Source organism: Meleagris gallopavo, chromosome 1, assembly GCF_000146605.3.
Source record: "Meleagris gallopavo isolate NT-WF06-2002-E0010 breed Aviagen turkey brand Nicholas breeding stock chromosome 1, Turkey_5.1, whole genome shotgun sequence".
Taxonomy (NCBI): Eukaryota; Metazoa; Chordata; class Aves; order Galliformes; family Phasianidae; genus Meleagris; species Meleagris gallopavo.
Window position 1 is genome coordinate 60,382,352 of NC_015011.2, and position 14,159 is coordinate 60,396,510.

Genomic DNA, 14,159 nt, shown 5'->3' on the forward strand with positions numbered 1-14,159 from the left:
ATCCCGGCTCCGTGCCGCCGGGATAGAAATATCTCATTCATCGCCGTAGTAACGGAGTGGCTTACGATGCGCTCCCGCAGAGCCGTGCAGCTGTTCCGGCCCCGTTTTGTGGTGCTGTGTGTGCCTGCGGGTCGAGGGAATGGTGGGGGGCGATAGGAAAAGGGTTCCTCGCCCGTTAGCAAAGCTGTGCCGTAGTGGTTTGGAGAGGTGGCTGGCAGCTCTGAAAACAGAAGCTTTCTAGTGGATAGCCCGCACAGGTCTTGGTTTTCTTCCTAAAAGGCAGTCAAACGTTTCGCCTAAAATGCTCACTTAATTACAGCTCCTTCTAAGGCCAACCAAAGCCACTGCCCAGATACACGGCCATCGCGCTTTCCAGAGCTACCATCCATTACGTGACACTGGGGACTGGTAATGGATGCAGCATTGATTCATCTCCAATTGGGATCGACGTGTTTGGACTCAGTAGTTCTCAGCTTATTGAAAGCAATCTCTTAGTCATTAGTACTCTCAGAAAAGTAGGCCGAGGAGTTTGTCTAGCAGCCAGCCCGCAGCCAGGTGCCCTGCCTGCTAGGGCAGGTGTTTGGGAGGCAAACTGCTGCAGGGTTGGACCAGTCTGCGCAAGCACCTCATCCCAATCCCCCGCTCAGCCTTTCTGGTGAGGTGGCGGAGCGCTGGGTGGTTTCCATGAAGTTGGCACAGGGTGTGGATTTGTAGCTGCGCGTCCTGCAAGCAGCTCCTCACAGTTGGGTACATCTGAAGAGGAACTCCTGTGTAAATGTGAGGCTGTGAGTTAGAGACATGTGTTGCCAACTGGGAAAGCTGAGAGCAGTTACCTGTTACAGAGGGATAATCCAAACCCATGAGCTTCCTTAAAGTGATTTGAACTCCAGTGCTGCAGGTTTGTTGCCTCTCTAAATCTCACTGTCTTTGCTCAGCTGAGCAGTTACTGACTGAGGCCGTGTGTACTTTGAAATAATTCTCCAACAACAGGAAGTGTTCTGAGTGAGATTGTAGCTGGTAAGTGAAGCTTGACAACTTGCTTCGAGTCTTGGAATGACTCTTTTTGAGCAAGACTTGGATACAGGACTTGTCGTGACAGGGGCCTTGTTCTTAAAAATAAGGAAGTCTGTACTGTGCTCTTGGTTCTGGACCTGTTTTTAGCACGTTACACAGAAATTGGTCGAAATATTGATCAACTGCTATTTTTATAAGCATACAGCAAAATAGTTTGCAAGGCTGCAGCTCCACATGCATGCGGTGTGTCTGTGATGTGCAACAGTCAGATGTGTGGCAGTCCTCAGTGGCAACTGCTGAATTGTTCCGCTCTGCAGCATCGCTACATTTTGGCATTTGAATGGTGTGTAGCAAATGCAGCTGGATGCACACTGGGATTTTTCAAGGGAGGACTGAAATATGGCTGAGTCCCCTCTCTAAGGGATTATGTTGACTGTATTCGTGGGTAGATTTGCATCGCCCTTTAACTAACATGTAACTCTTCTGTGGATTAGGATGTGACAGATTGCTTGAGGAAATGCCAGTCTGACTACGACTGCTGTGTTCAGGTCAGTTGAATGGCTCAGCCCACATAGAACAAGCAGTGTGGTTGGTTGGAGGAATAAAGAACAGCAGCTTGAACAGGGGTAGGTTTTTCTCCCCCGTGGGTGCAGAGTTAGAGATACTGTGAATTACTTCCTACAAAGGAAAAATCACCTCATTGTAATCTCTTTAGTTTTTTAAGTAGCAGTGCAAAAATTTGCTGAACCAGAAGTAACCTCCTTGGCCGTGTTTTGAAGGCTTATTCCTGCAATGCCTTGTTTCCTCTGATCCATTACATCTTCCAAGCAAGCCTTTGTCTTAGTCTCTTAAATTGTTTCTGGCCTCCGTTACATCTTGCTTCTCTAGTGGAAAGCTCTCCTCCCTCTGATCTGGTTGTTCAAGCTGTGTGTCCTTTTCTAATCCCACTCATTCCTGAAAAATGGCCTTTTCTGCAATACTTAAAGTATCTGAGTCAGTATTTATCTATGTCTTTTTGAAAACAAAAACAATAGTTCGCAATTTAAAATGAGTAATTCAGTTATGGTATTCTCTGGAAGGAAGGCCAGTGAGTGATTTTTTCCAGTCTGATGTTCTTTTTTGCGAAGCTTTAGATAGCCTTCTATTCAAATTCTTAACTGTTCCTTATCATTCAGTATAAACTACCTCTCAATACGCATCTGCCCAAGTGGGTACTTTTTTTTCAATTGAAGTTGTTGTTGTTTTTTATCCATTGCTTTCCCAGGGAAACATTAGCCACTATTTAAACAAGTTGTGGTCTGACTCTCTTTCCTCCACCCCCTCCAGAGGTGCTGAGCTAAGCGTGCTGAAATTTTCATGAGTTAGGCCTCACTGCTGCACGTGGATCACTGTGCTGGTATAGAATTTCATTCTTGTTTTGACAAAATTTTTTCTTCTTCCATTTTCTTTGAAAATCTGTTTTAAAGACTAATGTTTATTATATATATTCAGAGCCGGTCTTTGATATGCATTATAGTGTCTGGATTTCTGTAGACCCCCCCATCAGGCTCATTCTTTCTGGACAGGTCTGTACAGGTTGGCTTGAAAGGCTCCCATTCGTTGTGTAGGCATTGCAGGAAGTGCTTTAGTTTCAGGACTGTGGATCTCTGTGAGCAAAACAAAACTGAAACGTACTGAGGAGCTTTTGCTTTTTGGTGAATGGCATCTTTCACATCTGGGGATGTGCAGATTGCAGCTGAGGATCTGGCCTGACGAATACATCTATTGTTAATGATCCTGAAGTCTCCTGAGTAGTTCTTTCCAAATCTCTCATGTTTATTAAAATCTCAGTTTGTGATAGTGGCTGAAGGGTAGCTGCGTATTGTAGAAAAGTCAGGTTTGTCCTTTGCTGTAACTTCTTGTGTTTCTGAAGCATGATATGTCAAGTGTTACCTTTAGTTTTTGATTCTTTCCAATATAAATCACTGTTTCAGTTCTAGCTGTAGCAAAGACTCAAGTGAATATTTCTGGTAAAGGATTTCAAGAATTTGAAGTGCACAAGAAGAGGAAGGGCTTCCCAGAATATAGTCTTCAGGAAAGTATCCTCCTCTGTTTTCAATAATGAACAAATTTCAGAAAGTAGAGCCGTTATAGTTCAAAGAAGGAACTCTTAGCCAATTTTCCACCAGCTCTTTTTCCCATTACAACTTGGAGTTTTAAACTTGGCTTAAATATTTCTTCTAAACATACCCATATTCTGAAGCTTATAAATTCTCTAGCTCCTTCAGTATCTGTTATGTACCTGTTCAGCAGTGTGAGCTTTCCTGCTGGCCTTCCAGTTAGGCATCAATTGGCCAGGTAACAATGGCCAGGTGTGAGCTGCTGCTTATCTGAGAGTGGCTGCTTGAAGTGATGGAGAGCTTGATGTTGAAAATTCATTTGGAAACTCTTGTTGCTGTTGGGTTTATCAGGTTGATTTGAAGTAGTTCTCCAGGCTGTTCCTTATATAAAATGCTAGAACATGTTGGTTAGTCTGACGCTTTGTTTCAATCTGCTGTGTTGCTCTTTCCTCACTTACATGTTGTCTTTTGAGATTTATTTAGTTTTTCCTTGTCATTGATGACTGTTTTTAATTTCTATTTCTCCTAGCTTGTTCTTGTTTGAGTGTTTGAAGAAGCAACTAAACCAATAGTGAAATAAGGTCATTCTTTGACCAGATGTCACTATTAGATACAGATTTCTGTTTTATGACTATTAATGTCTGGTGAGAAATCCAGGACACGCAGCCATCTGTTCTTCCAATCCCAGCAACGAACGTAGAGTTTCCTGTGTTGACCATGTGTTTGCCATTGCTGTTGGAACAGTAAAATGAGTTTGAGACAGTTGTGGTTGAGACAGTTGTCTCTTTTCCTGTGATAAATTTTTTGCATTGTAATATGGAATCTGAGAAAGCAAAGAGTGACGAAAATACCTTTATGAGGCTTAGGGAAAGGGAGTTTCTCTGAAGGCTGTCCTTTTTACCTCAAACTGCAGTTAACTGAGTCTTCAGAACCCTTCAAACCTCTTTGCATGACTACGCCTGTATTTTTGTATGTGGTTGAGTTGGGAGGTATTAAAAGGCAGACGCATGGTGAGGAACTCTTCAATTTGCTTTAATGTGAGAGTGTGTAATGCCAAGCAGGAGTGAGAAATTCCACTGCTAACTGCAGTCAGAGCACTAGACTTGAAGGCATTTGGTTTTACTCTGCATAGTTTTTATTAAAGTAAGAATGCATAGGATATAAAGGCAAAACTCTGGATATTACTTCATGATTGTTACATAATTCCTTGTTATGTATGAATTCATGACCTATTGCAACTTTATTAAAAAAACAACGAACAAACCACTCTTCTTTTTTCTTACAGTGTTCAGTAACCCAGAGAAAAGCCTACGTGCCCAATAAGAGCGCTAACACATAGCAAGCCAACCCGATGGCGTCCTCTACTGCTGTGCCTGTAGGATTTCACTATGAAACAAAATACGTAGTTCTCAGCTACCTGGGGCTTTTATCACAAGAAAAGCCACAGGAGCATCCTTCTGCTTCAACTCAAGGTAACATTTACACGTGCCTGTTGACATTTACAACTGTTTTTACAATACGCATGTATGCAGAATGTCAGCCTAATGTTTTGTGTTGTCCATCTCTCTATGCATTTAAATGAATAATAAAATGAGCAGTAAGAGATACTGATCAAAACAGAGTTGTTTTATTCAGATTACTGTTTTACTTTGTGCTATGCCAGGGCTGACTGGCGTTTATGAAGGAAAAAAAAAAATTATTAGCTGTCTTCAGATTAGGAAGGATAGATTTGTGTTACTGTTGTTGAGCAATCTTAGGAATCTGAGGCTGTGCTTGCTTTTTGGGGAGGCAAGTAGAATTAATGAGGGATGAGGAGGTGCTTACCAGCATAAAGCTTGTGTGGTGACTTAGGCAATCTCATGTACTGAATAGTTTTGCCCAGTTATGTTAACACTTCTGTTGTTGTCAGTCAGTGGTAGCGTAGAGATGTGAGACTTAATCTGGCCTACACTGCATCTATTTATTCGTTTATTTTTAAGAAGCAAGGGCTGCATGGAGTAAGATGTTTCTTCCAGAACAAGTTTATATGTACAGGAGATTAAGCAGAATAAAATAAGTTTGACAGATTGTCTTTCATGTTCCAGGTTGTGAAACTTCCCGCATTTTGTGTTGGCAAACATTTAAACAACATTTAAATGTTGTTTATCCAGACTTTTTTTGCTGTCCTGTCAGTTCTTAGTGATGTATGTGTTCCTACCAGTTCCTTCAGAACTCCTGATGAAGGCACATTTAAAGAAAAAAAAATCCTTGAGCAAACATTTAAAAATATGTACTGTGTTACCGAAGTTACCTGTCAGAAATTGAGAAATGCTTGAAAAGAAAACAGAGCATCAGAGATAAGGCAGAAATAGTGTTGTCAGTATGGCCCTGTAACATATGCTGGTTATATTATTTCCTGTGTAAAATTAAGCTTTGTATCTGTGAGATGTGTCTGTTTCTTCCACTGTGACTGTATCTGCAGTCCATGAATGGAGAGACACCTTCATGCCAATATGCTGTTTCACAAAACCATTTGCTGGAAAAAGTGCTTATTTTAGGAATAACATCTCATACTGAATAACCCATCTGGGATAGCTTCTATAACTGGTAATATATCAAGTAAGTACAAAACTACAGCGTGGAAGAGTCTACTTTCTATAAATGCAAAGTTTCTAAAGGAAACTTAGTCTTAAAGCTTTCTATAATTTGGCTCTTGTTACCTTTGAAAATTGAGAGGAAACTGAATGCTTTGTTAGTACTGAAACCACTAATAAATATTTGAATTCAAGAGCAATATTAAAACTGTATAGAGAGGAAGCTACAAATGCTTAAATGCAGTTTTTCTAATCACTTAAGGAGGCTTTTAGTCACTGAGTAAAGATAACGAATCTACTTTTCAGACATGATTTGGATATGTTAGCTCATGTGACAGCAGAGTATAGTTGCATTTGCTATTAGAATACTCAAAAGTATTGATAGTTTCCAAATCTGTCCTTTCATCCCTTTCATTCATTGCTCTGAAACTTCTCTTCTAAGGAGGAAATTATGCATTTCCCTTACCAGAACTCTCTAATCCTGAAAGTCAGTGCAACGTTTTCCTCACTGTTATGAGATCCCTCTCAGTGATATTATGTCTTTATGATCAACAACTGTTGAGAAAATATTTTTCCCTTTCTTTTCATCTGCCTTATTTCTCATTCTGTTGACCATGCTTTGGATGGACTTCATCCTCTTACTGAACCAAGTGTCAAGACTAATCTTGTGTTTAAGGATTTGTTTCATTCTTTCTGAACCAATTTTTCCTGTTGCTTTTCTGCTTTCTGTATTTCCAACATCTTTCGTTTGTCTGGGAATTACTTTTAAAAGATCTTTTCTCCTACTTCTTTTCTCATTGCTTGTGATTGAACAGTCAGCTACACTCAGGCTATGTGTGGCAGCAGCTGTGTGTATGCTTCAAAGTGCTGTATGCATATTATTTGAATATCAAGTAGCTACATGTAGTCAGTATTCCTTGTTGGCTAGCATGTGCCTGGTGTCTATGAACTGAAAACTGCCAAAGCAGTGTGCTCTGTATGCTTCTCCCCTAGGGGGACAATGAGAGCAAGAAGCCCATAATGGATGTTTCCCGTACTTCCTAGTTTGCTGCTGGCAGACACTTGGGCACTACAGTTACAAGTGTGGCATAAGAGGCCTGCTTAGAACAAGAGATGTGAAAGCCAGTAAATGAAAATGAATAGTTGTTGTTTAGGATCCCATTGTGAAGAAGAAACTTGTTTTTCATAAAGTAAATTTGAGGCATAATAAAAATATGACATTACATCATGCTTGCTGGTGTGTTTTCCATATGTTGTCATCAACCATAGAAACAGTACCTTGACTGACCCCTATTTCATTTCACTGATGGTTTTTGTGGCATTTTAAAACTCTAATCACTAATGCTTCTACTCTTTGTGGCTGAATGCATTTATTTACGACTTGAGGGGGTTCTGATACAGAGTACCTGGGGCTGAATCTTATTTTGCTTTAGTTTGCTTATTATGCTGGTAGACCTTTCATGTGAGACAGTATAAAAAGTGATGTTTGACTGTTGCTTTTTTGTAGTTCAGTTGCAAAACACTTACCTGTTTTATGCATGCCATTCTTGTGAAGTCTTGACTCTGGTTTATGATCCTCTCATATATATTTCTTTTAAATCTAAGTCTTTATTCTTTGTTTGATTTCTTTATCTTATTATAATGTATGAGGAGTATTCAGAAAGGCTGACTTACCTTTATTATGTTAAGCTTTTCAGTCTCCTTTTTCCAGTGGAGAGTGAGATTCCTCTAGAGCGTGGGTCAATGCAGGAACCCAATTATAGCTAGCTTGAATCGCCCATTGGAGGATCTTCTCTCTTTCCATTACATTCCATTACAAAATGCCAAAATATGAATATATATATCTCTACCAGGTGTAGTTGGTATTTGTATACTTTTCAGGCATCTGCTCCTGCACTGGTATCCCAAATTTCAGTGGAACTTCTACAATCCAGTTAAACTAGAGTCTAATGGTGCTACTTCATCTGCTAGAACTGAGAGGAGAAATTGAATGCTTTTGTCCATTTACCTGCTACACTCATCTCCCTAAAACCTCAGCTTTTTTGCATCTCATGCTAGAAAGTTCTTTCTCCATGTCTTTCTATTCCAAAAACTCAGGTAAGAGTAAAATCTTGAAGACACTTGTTTCTCATTTTTTTTCAGACCTAGTATATTTACTAGAATGATTGCTTTCAGGGAGATTTGATATAGTAAAAAGAAACCTCAAGCAAATTACATGGATATCTACCTCACTGTATTTCCTTTGGGATATTTTGATTGGTTTGGGGTTTGTTGCAAGAATTATGGTTTCAGTTACAACAGTAAAAACACTTCTGTCTTCAGCCAAAGAGGACAGTTTTTAAGTCAACATCTGATTACTAGTTTGAACATTTAATTCAGATAGCTGCTGTTCAGTGCAGGGACTAAGAAGAGAACCATCTGCAGTTATCTAGGCTTCTGAAGATTTATTGGGCATAATCTTTTGACATGATGGTTCTATGGTATGATATGGTTGATTTCAGTGCAATATTCTCTGGGAGATTTTGGTGTCTCCAGAGGGAAATCCAGCAGGTTTAGAACTGAGGAGTAATTTTAGAGGTTACTTTTAATACTGTTTTGGCAGAATAGTCACCCAAATTCAGCCTACTTAAAGCCTGTTAGCAATGAATTCTGCTACTTATTGGTAGATTTTCTTATAAGTGAAAATATAAATTGCTCCAAGAAACCTGCTGTTGCATACATGATAAAATATCATCTGTGTAAGTTCATACAGTCTGAAGCAACTGATGAGTGCAATCATTTAAAATGTGTGTGGAAGCTGTCAGTTACTTGTTCATTAAATTGTGAAGAAGTGCTTTATTATTTTTCCAGAATTCTTGTAGTGTCTGTAACTACTGTTTCAAACACTGAAAATAATACTAACAATACCAAGCACTGGGAGATATTTGTACATCATTTCCCTTGATTACAAAAACTTTCAGTCCATTGCAGCTGTTACTAGCACTCATTTTTTAAGTGAGTTGAAATACTTTGATTTTGTGATTTGATATACTTATATTATAAACATGTCTTTATGTTTAAACAAGGAGCAATTTTTTAGCATATTTGCTTTCTTAATCTACTTTCCCATTATTTGACTTCATTCCATGTGGCAAAGATTCTCAGGGAAGTACTCTTTTCTGGATTTTTATTTTATTCTATTCTTTCAGCAGTCTCCTGAATAAGAAATCTTAATATAATCCCTGAACTCACCTAGCATCCAAGAGATTTATAGCCAAGGCCACTATTACATGGTAGCACACATGATAGAAGAGGTGAACAAAACTTTGTCAGTTTTGTGGCTTCCCTGAGATGCATCTTATCCACAGTACTTTTAATCCAACTATTTTGCATGATGTTTTGTTACCGTGTGAGGTGCTCTAAATATTCAAAGCCTGGAGCCATTTCCCACACACAGATCTTACAGCTGAGTAGTATTGAATATAGGGATGATGGGAGGAATTGATTTTATGTTTATTTGTTCATTTCTCTTCAGTTTGAAGTGAGTTCTGTTACATCTCAGAAGATACACGTACAGCTGTGCAGAGATGATAGGCTTACTGCATTTTGGGTGAGCTCAAGGCTCCTTACTGGCCATCCCATATTTAACATTACTATGTTTTATGTGGTATTGACCATCATGGATGGAGTATTTCTTGCAAGATTTTCTATCAGCAGGTGGCTGTTGGAGTGGCTGTTGTAGACTCTCTTGGTTTTCTTTGTACTCTGTCCTTGTTTCTTCTCTTAACCTCCATAGTGCCCATTGTTGGTCTATAAGAAGTTAGGGGAGTTTTTGAGGTATTTTTAACTTAGATGCGATTGATTTCTTAGAAACTTTCCAGTTGGGGCAAAACATACATACTTGAGCTGAAAGATCACAGTCTGAAAAGATCCATGTTGTATGTTGGAACAACTCAGTGGTAGCAGGGAAGCTATTTCCTCAGCTTAGGCAAGGAAAGGGAGTTTTTAGGGGGTGACTTGGACAAGAAAAAGGTAGTCCTTCCTGGAAAATGAATTCTCACTTAATAAAGACTCCTTGCAGCCAACACTAGACTGCTAATTGACAATGTCTCGTGTCTTTTTTGGTTCTTCCTATTTTTGGGAAGAATATATTTCCTATATTAGTTTAAGCAGAATCATCTTATGGCTTATAAAGAGCTGCTTCTAAACATCTTCTAAATTCAAGGGCTACCTCTGTGTGTCTGTATTCTAGAATTTGCTGCGGTGATGCACATGCTTTTCCTAAAAGAAGAAAGGCAAATACATTTAGAAAGAGATTTGTCATATTCTCATCAAAACTTCTCAATGATTGCAGAAATTTTAGGTGCTTGCTTTTCTTTGTCGTTGTAAAAAGTCTGAGGTGTTAGAGAAATATTAGTCATGCCGAGAGTAAATTTGGAATTGAATGTTGACTATATGAAAGTTTGTGTAAAGTCTTAAGAAAGAACTAAAAAATGGAGTTACTGGTAAATTAAAATGACGGCCATTAAAGAAAAAAATAAAGCACACACAGAAGCAATCTGTGACATCAGAGGCATTCTTGCTGAAAAAGAAAAGAGGTGTAATGCCTTTAGTCTCTCCTTGCAGCTACTGTTGTCTTGCTAGCTTTAGTTAACACAAACACTGTAGAATCAATGCTAGTTCTCTAACTAATGCATGGCTTCCCATCCCTCCTCCTCCAAGGCTGAACGTTGGGGAACGGGTTAGTCTTGTATTATTACTAAACTTCTGGAATGAACAGCCTTACTGGCAGAATTTTACTGCACTACTGCATTTGTTGGTAGTGGCAACAGTGTCTGACTGACAGCCATGCAGTGCCTGAGGGACTTTTTAAACCTTTTTTCTCCTATTTTGCAGGCTACCTCTATATAACTGAAAAAGAAAATCCTAACAACAAAAAACACTTGTGCAAAAGGGAACATTTGTTCCATAAATAGAAAGTAGAATGCACTTCTTGTAAGAATGTGTAACAGAAGTTTGCTCCGTCTTTGCACTGGAAAGAGGCCTTTCAGAGTCAGTTTAGCAAAAGCTCTTAGTAGGCAAACCTGTAATTTTTTTTTTCAGCATAGAGAAGCATTCAGTGTTTATATATCTTACAAGTGCCATTTCTGGTGGGACTGTTTGCAATATTAAAGAATGAACATCTACTAGGAGCTGTTTTTACCGCTTTCCTCTATCTATTTGCCAACTGACATGGAAGTTGTCTAAAGAAGGAAAAAGATGCTGCTTGCTTAGGAGCTTTGCGGTTGGAACACACTATTCTCCCAATACTACATGCATTTTTTTGTTGTCAGAGTCAATATACGTGAGATGCAGAAAGCTGAGGTCTGTTGATAATTAGGGTAACAAACAGTGCAAAGTCACTCATCCAGGAGGGGGTAGGTTTTATTTTTTTTTTGGCATGACCGAATAGTCAGGTGCTATTGGAATCAGCAGCAGCTGCAAAGTTGTGGGTGTTACGAGATGGAAACCATTGACTGCAGTGCTGATTATCTAAACAGCTCTTTTGTATGCTGGCAGCAGTGGAATTTCTCTTCCTTCCATTTTCCGGGTGACTTATTATAAAGTATGACAGCTTGTCATGTGTGATCATCATCACAACAGTCCCGTGAGAACGAGTGCTCTTCTGAATACCCTCGTCCTTTTGGTGGACAGGGTGAAGCACAGGTTAAAATAAGAGTTTGCACTTGCACGTACTTGTTGCACTTGACTGTGAAGCAGCGGTTTGGCTTTTGAAAGAGTCAACCGTGAAGGGGTTGACGAGGTGTCAGTGAGTGTCTGTTCATTAACCAGAAGGAGGAACAGTTTGCTCCTCTCTGGAATTTGTGGCTCAGAGTGAGAGAACGGACTGTTTGAGAAGGGATTTCAGAAATTCAATGAAGTTCTTCTGAATGTGGTGATGGTGACATAATTGTGAGGTTAAGTAGAATAGAACTTATCTATCTGTTGTTCCTTTGGACTCTTCACTTAAAGAAACATAAACGTTTTACCCTGGCCTACACATTAGTTGGCAAGAATTTGTCTCACAGCTATCTGTCAGAAAGAGCGTTAGTACACATTTGGTGAGTTGATTCTGTGGAATTTTAACATAGCTTTCAAGACTCAGAGACCTTGCAATGCTGTCAAGCATTTAAAAATACAGAAATATGCCTGGTGTACTTTACTCCACATCTGTGTGTATATTGTTGTTGTGGCTTTCACATGCTGACGTGAAAACCAGTGATGTTGTGTCTCCAGTGTGGAGAAAATGGGAAGGTAATACAGTATTTACAGTAAATTTAAGCAGATATAAATAGAAATCAATGAAAGAAAACGGGCAGTTGTTTGTAGAGCACCACATTAAGGTTTAATGTTTTCCAGACAGAAATGAAGAAGTGCTAGAAAGCTGTTTGAGTGAGGAAAGAGTGGGCACAAACACTATTATCAGAAGGTCAGCCAGGAGCTGGTGTTGAAATCACGCTAGTTCCAGAAGAGAATTCTAAGTAACATGCAGAAGTAAGAGAGCTAAGAAACTGTGTTTTGGGTAACTGTTGAAAGCAACAGAATTCAGGGCTAACGAGGACTGATAATTAGCCCAATTTATCCCAGAACTTTGGGATAATTAAATGGCTGGAAGTGAGGTTTTAAAGAAAAGTTTTGTGGTCAATTTCAATTCATGTATTTTGTGAGTAAGTTGATGCAAAGCTCACTTTACATGCAGATACAACAGTTAGTTCTAAATAGGACATTAATAGGGAATCGAAAGAGAAAAGAAAATTGCAGTGGTAGGTTACTGACTCAGTGATGTATAGTGAAAATGAGTCAGTGATTAATAGAATGGTTTTTGTAATGTAGTTTCAGAATAGAATTTAAAGAAATGTTTGAAAGCTGATGGAATAAACCAAGACAAATGCTGGAGATAAAAAACACCAAGAGAAAACAGCTAAACTAGCCCCTGCACCAGTACCTGTGCCAGAAAGCAGCCAGTAACTTGCTGTACTGCCTTATACTGGAAAAGTTGACAGTTAGAAGGCAGTTCAAATGTTCTAAAATATTTATGCCTGTTTAGAAACAGATTGTAGTTCCTCTTCATGTTTATATACATACACAAACTAATAATGAAGATGGTTGAAATTATATATAAACCTGAATGGTATGACTGAAACAATTTCTTGTGACAAATGACACAGAAGATGTATTTGTGATATTCGGGAACGTGCAGCCATTTCATGTCTTTAAATGATGTAATTAGGAAATGAGCATTGACAATTGACTGACCATGGTGGGGTCATTTGTGTCTACTGTTACTTATGAACCCTGTACTAAGTGATTTAATTGTGGCCTGAAGGCTCCCAACAAACAGTGAGCTGATGTATAGTTGATATCTTGTCAGAACTTTTCATTGACAAAGCAGAGTGTTTTTGTAGATTTTGCAGAGATCAGTATAAACTTTGTATTCTGCTATTTAAAATAAATGTTAAGACTGAGAGCACCTACTTTGTTCTATAGTTTGATAATGAATAAATTAGTTTTAATGATGACTTGTTCATGCACATTTTGGGTTGATTTTGGTCTTAAATTCAAGATAAGTTTGTTTTTAAAGCTGTTATGTACTCTGTGGCTTTACAGGTCTGGATTTCTAATTTATTATTATTTTTTAATATTCATATTCTATCTTCCAGAAATCTCGACCTTTGTGTTTTGTAGTTCATATAATAAAACTTACTTAACAAATGCACTTAAGGCATCACATATCATGCTGCTTTCTGAAATAAAATCTTCATCTTGAATTCCTTTACTGTTAGTATTTCAATATCATGTTCCATTATTTACCTTATTTGAAATATTACATTGGAATAATTTCTCTTATTTCTTTTAGGGACTCAACAACAGCTTATGGCACAACATGCTTCAGAGAAAGAGGCTTTGGAAAAGATTAAAATAGAAATCGAGGAGGAGCTAAAACATCTTGATGAAGAGATCTTGGAAGGTGCTCTTCGAATTTTCCCCTCACAATTGATAATTGGTTAATTTATAACAAGTACTCTAGTTAAAGAGATACTTGGATGCATTGAATCTCTTCACCTCCTCCCTCCAGCTAAGATTTCTACACATTGTCATACGGAGTTAAATGTTACTGTGTGGAGTGGTGCAGTCTAGCCAAAGCAAACAATTGAACTGCTTTTATTAGACTGCTATAAATAATGAAATGTAAACAGCCCTTAAGCTGCTTCATGACAGAAGTGTAAACATACTGAAATGACTAGAATTCTGGGTAGTGTGGACTGCAACCATCAGGTTTCTCACCTCCACAGTTTATTTTCTGGGACATGCTTAAGTGGTAGCTCTGGCTTTTATGGGACTCCCAGCAAGAGACAGTTTGGAAACAATCTGCTTTGCATGTGTTTCAGATGGGAAGTATGAATTAGAATGACTCTATATCTGGTTGTATTAATCCACATAGGCCTTTCTGAGA

The 14,159-nt window shown here is 38.7% G+C and overlaps 1 protein-coding gene across 2 annotated transcripts; it reads left to right on the plus strand.

Annotated features, from left to right (window-relative positions):
- The first annotated feature begins 1,472 nt into the window (after positions 1–1,472).
- On the plus strand, positions 1,473–13,729 carry LOC100545357 (bcl-2-like protein 13). Of its 2 annotated transcripts, none has more exons than XM_010714945.3 (3): positions 1,473–1,562; positions 4,399–4,585; positions 13,563–13,729. In XM_010714945.3, exons 2-3 carry the CDS (start codon positions 4,465–4,467, stop codon positions 13,712–13,714), a joined length of 273 nt encoding a protein of 90 aa, XP_010713247.1. In that variant the 5' UTR covers positions 1,473–1,562; positions 4,399–4,464; the 3' UTR covers positions 13,715–13,729. The 2 variants fall into 2 exon arrangements, with proteins under 2 accessions (XP_010713247.1, XP_019471820.1); XM_019616275.1 differs by having other exon boundaries at positions 1,552–1,640.
- The last annotated feature ends 430 nt before the right edge of the window (positions 13,730–14,159 follow it).